The sequence below is a fragment of the Limulus polyphemus genome, unplaced genomic scaffold, assembly GCF_000517525.1.
Source record: "Limulus polyphemus unplaced genomic scaffold, Limulus_polyphemus-2.1.2 Scaffold4401, whole genome shotgun sequence".
Taxonomy (NCBI): Eukaryota; Metazoa; Arthropoda; class Merostomata; order Xiphosura; family Limulidae; genus Limulus; species Limulus polyphemus.
The window spans coordinates 49,641-59,258 of record NW_013670011.1 but is presented as its reverse complement, the minus strand read 5'-3'; the positions used below and the strand labels follow the sequence as shown (position 1 = coordinate 59,258).

Here is a 9,618-nt window from a genome sequence, read left to right as displayed (position 1 = left end):
AAACCCAAATTTTAGCGTTATAAGTCTTCAGTCTTATCGCTGAGCCACTGGAAGGTTACCAAGAAATAAAACTTGTTAATAATATTCGTATTTTACTGCATATAATTATTACAGTTTGCATCTTAGTATCATGCTTGATATTTTCTATTAGTCATTAGTGAAAAGTTCCATGCACAACCACATAAAAAAAAGAAAAAAAGAAGAACCGGTAGTTTGACATATTAAAAGATTATTAATAAACCTTGTCTTTATATTTATAGACTACTTACTTCTGTGTCCATCTGCTTTTAGGTTTAACGAGTTTTACACACGTTAACCAAGTTTTTAGTTTGTATTATGTTACAGTGTCCCATTTCCAGATTTATAAAGATCGTAACCTATGTTATCGACTGCCCTCAACATTTCCTTTCTAAAGGTCGTTCACCTAAATAAAATATAGAAGGTTTTGAAACGACGAACAAGCTTTCTGAAAAACGTGAATTTTGGACTGATTTTACTCACACAAAAAAGAAAGTGGGCCGTTTACAGACCTTCAGTAGTGGACGGGCTTTTAGGCTTAAATAGATTATAAATATTATCCATATTCAGTTAATATGTTTTTCACACATAATTTGGGTTAATCATAATTACTTTCATAAAAAAAAAATATTTGTTTCGGTATAATTTTACACTAAGTTACTTCCTGTAGGCTTAGCATACCTATTATATATGCTTACAATAACTTTGATAGATAAAAGTATAATTTCACTTTAAATTTACTTCCAGTAGACTTAACATATCTACATACACTTACGATAATTTGTAAGATAAAGTATACTTTCACACTAACTTACTTCATGTAGGCTTAACATATCAGATACGCTAACTAACACTTTGGTTGATAAAGTATAACTTTACACAAGTTACTTCCTGTAGGCTTAGAATATCTATATACGCTTACGATGATTTTGACGTACATGTGGGTTTTGATTAATGCAATATTTTAATTTTGTCTGGATGTTTTTTTTATCATTTTATATTTTCGTCTGTTGTTGTCTTTTAAGTACTGAAACATAAACGTTTTTTACGTGAATTTTCAAGAACTAAAACTGTTTTGAAACTCAAATGCAGATAAGTATAACTTGTCAATCTAAAGTCCTGGATTCGCTTAGAAAACAGTATTGTATTTGAAACGATATATTAAAAGCCTGCACCTTCTTCACTGATTATATCTTCTGACTAAAACAAGTAAATTTCACGAAAGTCGAATCGGACTGCAGAGTACTTATTTTGGACGATTTTCGTACCAGGTATTCCTTTATTAGAGAGTAAATTCGTCTGGTTAAAGGCAAGTAAATTTTTATATATGTTTGTATTAATGGAGATTTCTTTTCGAGAGATATAACTCATCTGGACAAAGGGGAGTAAATACTATAAAAGGCTTCGTTTGAACTTTCATTTTGATTGAGGCTCCTTTTTTGTGTGTTTGTTGAATTTCGCGTGAAGTTATTCGAGGGCTAGCTGCACCAATCGTTCCTAATTTAGAAGTGATCGACTAAAGGTAAGACAGCTAGTCAACACCAACCATCGCCAACTCTTGGGCTACTCTTCACCAACGAATAATGGGATTGACCGTCATATAAACATCCCCCACGGATGGAAGAGTGAACATGTTCAGTGACAGGGCTCGATTCCGCCACCCAGCTGACTTCGAGGTAAGTACCCTAACCACTAGGTTACACCAGGCATTTCCTTTTGTTTTTCGAGAGAGAGAAAGAAAAAGGGAGAGTAAACTCATCTGGCGAATGAAAAGCAAAACCCATTAAAGATTTCCATCTGAAATTTAATTGTGATTTAATTTAACCCATTTCATTAAGTAGTTGTTTTTTTTTTCTTTCAGAAAAAGTCAATTCTGTGGTAACTATAGAAATTAACCTTCTTTGATCCACATGCTTTAGGTTTACGTTATTTAAATATACATATTGTATAAACCTTCTCTTAAAGGTCATCACATATTGATTTTCGCAAGAAAGTATTAGGTTCTTTAACCTTGGAAGCTGTTGAAGTGATAGGAGAGAAAAGCTAAGCCTATTTTCATTTCAGTCATTTATTTAATCAATTTAAGCATTTAACAAATAGCAAATTCTGAAACAATTCGTTATTGACTAAATTAAAATATGACTATTTGAATAGAGTGTTAAAACCATTTACTGGTATGATTTTATAAAGGTTTCTCGTACTTTCTAGGCTGGATGGCATGAAAGCCTCAAGTGCGCTATTGACCTAGATCTTTGTTTCATCAGGATCTAATTTGCCATTTTCGAACACCTCCAACTATCTCAATACTGATGTACTGAAAACGTTGAACTTGCCACATATTTCCGATCTTTAAGACACAAAATGCACTTCATTCATCTCGTGCAAGGACTTTTGTTATTTGTTTACTCAAGTAGGGTACTGCTCTTAACAAATTTCACTTTCTTTGATATTTTTAAAAACGCAATATTACTCCACAAGAATAAGTTAGCAAACAACGTTTTACAAGAATAATAAATTGCTTTGTTTTGAGGGGACAAGAAAACAGACCAAAGTTCTGTCGAAACCTGTAGTATGTTCTCCAAAAAATAAATCACTTTATTATGTTTATAAATCGTTGTTCGCTAACTTATTATTATGAAGTAATATTGCTAGCGGTTTCTAACGTATACGTTTAACCCACTTCAGCTTAAGGTCTTGTTCAGGTTGAAAATACCAAACTGATACATAATTTCCTAAGAGTCCTATTATATCTTTGCAAAACACGCATTTTCAACGGTCTTCTTGTCTTTCTGTCCGTCTATAGATCTATTTATCTGCTCTCTGTTCAGGCGTTCGTCCATTCACCTCTTTTTTTTCATGGAGAGTGGTTTGTTTGTTTTGTTTTAAATTTCGTGCAAAGCTACATGAGAGCCATCTGCGCTAGCCTTCCCTATTTAGCAGTGAAAGACTAGAGGGAAGGTAGCTAGTCATCACCATCCACCGCCAACTCTTGGGCTACTCTTTTACCAACGAATAGTGGGATTGACCATCACATTATAACACCCCCACGGCTGAAAGGGCCAATATGTTTGGTGGGACGGATACTCGAACCCGCGACTCTCAGATTGCGAGTTAAACGCCCTGACCATTTGACCATGCCGGGCATCATGAAGAGTAAAAACGATTTTATGGTCACAGCATGTTTCAAAGTGTAAGAGTGCCGAAAGTCACTTTCAAAGTGTAATGTTGACGAAAGTCACGAGTGAAAACAAAGTATTTTAATTCTGATGTCATATAAAAGTAATCTTTCACCGCCCATCATGTTATGAAAACACCTACTTTGCCTGGATTTCATTTTAGTGTTGCTGAAGGAAGGTTATAGAGGGCGTAGTATCTAAGTAACCTTTTGTTTGTTTGTTTTAGCCACGAAAACACTTCGGAAGTCCATGTTGTTTATTTCCTGAAATGGTTCCTATTCATAATTGATTATTATTAGGCCTTTTCAAGATACTTATTGATGACTGTATTCTAAAACTCGTTTTTGTTTCTATCGGCACAGACTATTTATCTGTTTAAATATCTCAGAAAAGTTGATGGGAGGTTATACTGTATTTCTACAATACTTTGCCACCGCCCATATACTTCAGCTAACTCTTCTTTACCATAAAACTGGTTCACCGCTAGGAACGCTAGTGTTCGTAGCTTTCTGGTACGAGACTAGGTCAGGGGCAGACGATATGTAAAGGGCCGTAAGACGCGCAATCAGTATTTAACCAGTAGAGCATTGTTCAAAGTACCTTAACGTAGTTCACATTTTGTGCTATAAGACCCGTCAGTTAGCTTGCAGATAAAATCATGAAAGTTTGGCTGATTTTTTTCTTTCTTGTTGGTGCTGGTAAGTGGAATACTTTCTTTTCTTTCCGGTTGAATTATGTAAAAATTATAAAGTGAAATTTTGTTGGTACGTAAATTTTAATTTAAAACAAATTTAAGTAATGAATACAGTATTTTACAATGTCCAATTAGGACCTAACCGTAATTAATATATTTGACTATAAAGATATTAAGAAAATGATAATAATAATAAAGTGTTTCCTAAGTAATTGCTTCGTTCATGAAAAACTACTAGAATATATTATATATGTATAAATATTATCGATATATGTTTTCGCTTTATTAAATGTCGTTTTACCAGTATTTTTTACAGTAATGTTATTGATGTAGGTGTCGCTGCCTTACTGCTCCATTACATATAAAAATCGAATAGTTAGTTATGAGTGTTTAGGAAACAGTTCAGCGCTAGTCGTTTATTTAAACTAGATACTATTTGTATTATTAGTATACAACAACACTGTTTTGAATGAAACGCTTTAACACATTAGTCTTCGTAAAATATATAAGTAACTTGACAAAGATGACAGATTTAAATCGAAATAAGCACGACGGGAGTAACGTCTCTTCTATGCTAACCCTGAAGTTCAAAATCCCGTTGACCAAACTGGAATATGAATTATTTTACTTCCGCTGTTGATGCTAAGAATCAACATAAATCTACTCACTGAACTGTCTGTGTTGTTGTGCCCACCACAGGGATTAAACTTCGAATTTTGGCGTTATAAGCCCTAAATTTTCCTCTACCTTATTAACAATAATGTTCACACACACACATACATATATGTACATAAATGTGTGTGTGTGTGTGCGCGCGATTCTCATGACGTGATTAGAATTATATTGTTCAGTTAAAACACGTTTAAGGTTTAAAAAAATGATAAATCTATATGCGAGTAAATATCGAATTGAAATCGTTTTTTTTTCATCAGTCTTCCATCTAAATTTAAACACACAAGCTAAATAATTAATTACACCTCTGTTATGACGGAGAGTGAAAGACCTCGGTTACAGGTATCAGAATATGTGCCAAACCAGCTAAATGACCTGACCTTATACCTGGCATCTCCTAACCTGGAAACTGTTCATTTCCTCGAGCCTTGAGTTGGCCCAGAATGCAGCTGTTAACATCGTTTCCTAGTCCCGATTAAGATTTTGGAGTATTGTATATATATATAGGTCGTCGGACCGGTTGTTGTATTGATCAGACGTGTGCTTTAGTTGAGCTTCTTCAGGGAGATCTTTATTTTTTTTCTTTCGGTTTCTAAGCTCTTAGAGACAAAAGGATTTTTATTACTGGAAACGGAAGGGCTAACTGTAATTCCTGGTTATACACACACCTCCCCTGTGGCTCAGTTGGAAACGTTAGGGCTTGTAACGCTAAAATTGAAGGATCGATCCTTGTGGTGAGCAGAGCATAAATATCATATTGCTTAGCTTTGTGCTTAGCGATAATCAAATGGACAAATTCTGGTTATATTCTTAACCGTGTCATACCACACTTTTAAAACCAGTGCCTTCTAGAATGTTTTGTAAATTACTGAGTATAAAATCATTTAGCTGAACATAATTTAGAGTTTAGACACTGTACTTGGATCGGTTAGTTGAACATACTTTAAACAATGTTCTTGGATCGGTTAGTTGGACATACTTTAGACAATGTTTTTGGATCTGTTAGTTGAACATACTTTAAACAAAGTTCTTGGATCGGTTAGTTGAACATACTTTAAACAATGTTAGTTAAACATACTTTAGACAATGTTTTTGGATCGGTTAGTTGAACATACTTTAAACAAAGTTCTTGGATCAGTAAGTTGAACATACTTTAAACAATGTTGTTGGATCAGTAAGTTGAACATACTATAAACAACGTTCTTGGATCAGTAAGTTGAACATACTTTAAACAATGGTCTTGGATCGGTTAGTTGAACATACTTTAAACAATGTTCTTGGATCAGTAAGTTGAACATACTTTAAACAATGTTTTTGGATCAGTAAGTTGAACATACTATAAACAGTGTTCTTGGATCGGTTAGCTGAACATACTTTAAACAATGGTCTTGGATCCGTTAGCTGAACATACTTTAAACAATGTTCTTGGATCAGTAAGTTGAACATACTATAAACAATGTTCTTGGATCAATAAGTTGAACATACTTTAAACAATGGTCTTACAAGTTACAGCAGCTACGTGGGTTTGTGATTGTACTGATATACCTAGAATGTTTTATTAGATGCACTTAGATTAATACATTGATGTCGTTGACATAGATTGGCATACTTGCACTGTACGTAATTCAACGATATACTCGTATGGTATCAGCAAAAACACTGGCATTAAAAAGGATCCATTTTTTTTCTCACTTAAGTTAAATTGTGAAAAAGGCAGAGAAATAGTCTGAAGGAGTTTTAACGACTTTTACCATTAAATTAATTAGGCTTAGGAAGTTTCCGTTTTCAACGTCGTGGTATTTCTTACTGTTAATCCACTAAACCAAACTGAGTAATAACAGTGAAGAATTAGAACAGGATTCGTAGCAAGATTGTTGTGAGCTACAAAGACAAATATTATTCAGATACGACTCAACCCACGGAAGGTCTCTGGGGGGTAACAGGTGGTAGAACTGTCCAACGAACCCCCTTTGGCTTTTAAAACATATAGGCTTTCGTGAAGGAGGTTGAGTAGGGGTTCCCTCATCTTATTTCAAGTAGTGCAGCGATTGGACAACAACTTTTGTTTTTTAATTTTTAGAAATATTTATAAGTTAACAGGTTTTAGATCGAGCATATCTTACAAGTTTAATTCACAACATAGAATGATCCATTTATCCCCGTTGCAATAATAATAATAATAACTTATTGCATCCAAACAACGACAGCATTTATATTTTTGACTATTGTTGCAAGTTATATTTTTAATATTTTAATTTTGATATTTGTTTAATAGAGGGAGCTTGTCAGTAAGCCATGATGACACAACATTTAAAAGCTTGATGTAGTTAGTGGAAAACTAGTAACGAAATAAAAATGCCAGAGTGATGAATTAGTTAATTATTAAAGAATTGAGTTAATCAGTTCAGTATCACTTAGTGAGTTAGATGGTGAGAGTTATTGCATCAGTTTGCCAGTGATTCAGTCAGCTTATTTGTTATTGCTCGATTGGCGAAGAAAGTTTACAAGTAAGTTTATACTTAAGTTAGGCATACATAGCTGTGGAGTTAGACCTATCACTGTACAACGTAGCCTGTAGCGAACGTTATTGAAGAAAGAAATTAATCGTTACATGGATTGGACTAGGTATTATTTTTACCAAGTAATCTAAAATAGTTCCAAATATGGAGTCAAAATTTACGCGAAACGTATCATTGATAACTAGGCCTACTAAAACTGGCTTTTATGCTATTTCTTGACTTTTTGGAATATAAGATGCTTTTTTTGTCAGCAAAGGCGTCCGTATGTCACACATTACTAGCTATGCATGGCTTAATGACACAATTATTTTTTACAAATTTTAGGCTTAAGTTGACGTACCTCTTTCTTAATTCTTCCTACCCAACCCTCTGCTCCAGATATTAGGAAATAAATAAATCGTTATGAAGATAATATACGTATATTTAATATTCTTATATCCTGTTCAGTTGTAACTTTGCAAAAATATCGAACCAAGGCCTTGTAAACATAATTAGACAGGTGTTGGGGAAAGCCTTCATTAAACTTCTAGTTAAATAGTTCACAATGGATTTTTAGTATATAAAAATTGACACCAGGGGCAATAAACTCGGATTTTGTCTTAGTGCAGAAATCCAACATTCTCTTCGTTTGAGAGCAATTATTTAGCATTCTTGATGAACTTTCACCAAATACACCACGTTATTTTAAGGTTTTAATCGAAAAAAAACCCTTGTTTATTTTTACCGAATCCACCGCAAAATTGGAGTGTGGTAAAACGACATTTAATACTAGTTTATTCCCAGAACCAGGTGGGCAGGGTGCTCGACTCGCATTCTGCGGGTCCCGGGTTCGAATCCCCATCACACCAAACATGCTCGCCCTTTCAGCCGTGGGGGCGTTATAATGTGACGGTCAATCCCTATATTCGTTGGTAAAAAGAGTAGCCCAAGAGTTGGTGGTGGGTGGTGTTGACTAGCTGCCTTCCCTCTAGTCTTACACTGCTAAATTAGGAACGGCTAACGCAGATAACCCTCGTGTAGCTTTGCGCGAAATTCATAACAAACAAACATCCCCAGAACATTGTATGTTCCTATTGTACTCCAAATCAAAGTTTTGTGTTTAAACACAAACAAGAATTATGTTGAGGCACATTAAAACTAGTTATTAGTAAGTATTTCTGAATTTTATAGTTTTTCTCAGATCCTAACTTAGTGCAGAAACGCAGTATTTTCTGTGTTTGAAAGTGATTATTTTGTAGTCTTTATGAAATACACACCACCATTCTAATACTGAATACTACAACTTTCCTGAAATCCCTACATCGGCAGATATCGTGCCTCAGAAATACCATTAAATTAAATCTAATATAGGTTTGGTTTGTTTGAAATTAAGCACAAAGCTACACAATCGGCTATCTGTACTCTCCCTACCACAGGTATCCACAGACATACCGATGTGTCACTAGGGGGCACTAATATAAGACTCTCTTATAGAGTATTTTTCTGTTTGGAACTAAATGCGTATACACTGTACTGCTTTTGAAATAGTGAGAGAGAGAGAGAGATCAATTTGCTATAAAGTGGATATTTTTACTTGCTTGTAATGTAATGACCCCTGGTGTCTTTTTTTTCCTTCAAACAAAACGTTCATTGGGTAAATCATGACGAGAGAGTTAACAATACGTTCTGATGTGAATAAAATTTCTTGTAACAAATGGTTTATATAAATAGTGTTTCGACCACTACTGTGTTTGTTGCATCCCACTCGGCCTGAAGAGCTCTGGATTGAGCAAAATGCGTCGTCGGCGATGGATATGATGAATACAGTGTGGTTGGAATACTTTTATAATACACTTTTCTAATTCTTGAAAATCCCTAAGGGGCTGAATAAATAGTGTAATATTTACAAATACAACAGGCCTAATACAAATGTCTTATGACAAGTATAACTGCAACAGTACCTTTTGTTTCCTCCAGTACAGATTAATTTTTTTTCTTTATGTTTTCATTTCTAGTTTACGGCCAGGTTAGAACAGATTCGCCGAAGGACAAGGATTATTACGAATATTACGATTATGATGACGATAATCTGACCAACCGACAAGCAGTTGACTCGCAGCCACCTAGGGCTCCCGAACAGTCTCCACCACGATACCAGCCACCACCAGTTTCTCGGCCGATACAACCTGCACCCCCTCCTGCTCAACCTGCCCGAAGGCCTAATCGTCAGAGAAATCGTACCCCAGCAATTGTTAAGACAAACGAGGTGTTCAATTGCCCTGAACCCTTTGGATTTTTCCCCCACAGTAGAAGCTGTGACCGATACTGGGCTTGTGAAAATGGCACATCTACTCTGAAACTGTGTGGGAATGGTTTGGTATTCGATGATTCTGACAGGCTACGAGAAAATTGTGCTTATCCTTTCAGTGTAGACTGTGGGGAGAGGACAGAATTAGGTAAGAAAAATAAGGCCAACCCATCTCTGATGAACTCCCAAAAACTTAGGGAATAGACAGAATTAAGGTAAGAAAAATAAGGTACAACCCATCTCAGATGAACT

The 9,618-nt window shown here is 35.0% G+C and overlaps 1 protein-coding gene across 1 annotated transcript in view; it reads left to right on the top strand.

The window, feature by feature from the left end:
- Positions 1–3,758: 3,758 nt before the first annotated feature.
- Positions 3,759–9,618, top strand: part of LOC106471086 (protein obstructor-E-like) — a 14,443-nt gene continuing 8,583 nt past the window's right edge. The window contains exons 1-2 of the mRNA XM_022399708.1: positions 3,759–3,892; positions 9,074–9,514. Of these exons, the coding sequence (XP_022255416.1) occupies positions 3,853–3,892; positions 9,074–9,514 (481 nt within the window). The 5' untranslated portion in view covers positions 3,759–3,852. The remainder of the gene's footprint in view (positions 3,893–9,073; positions 9,515–9,618) is intronic.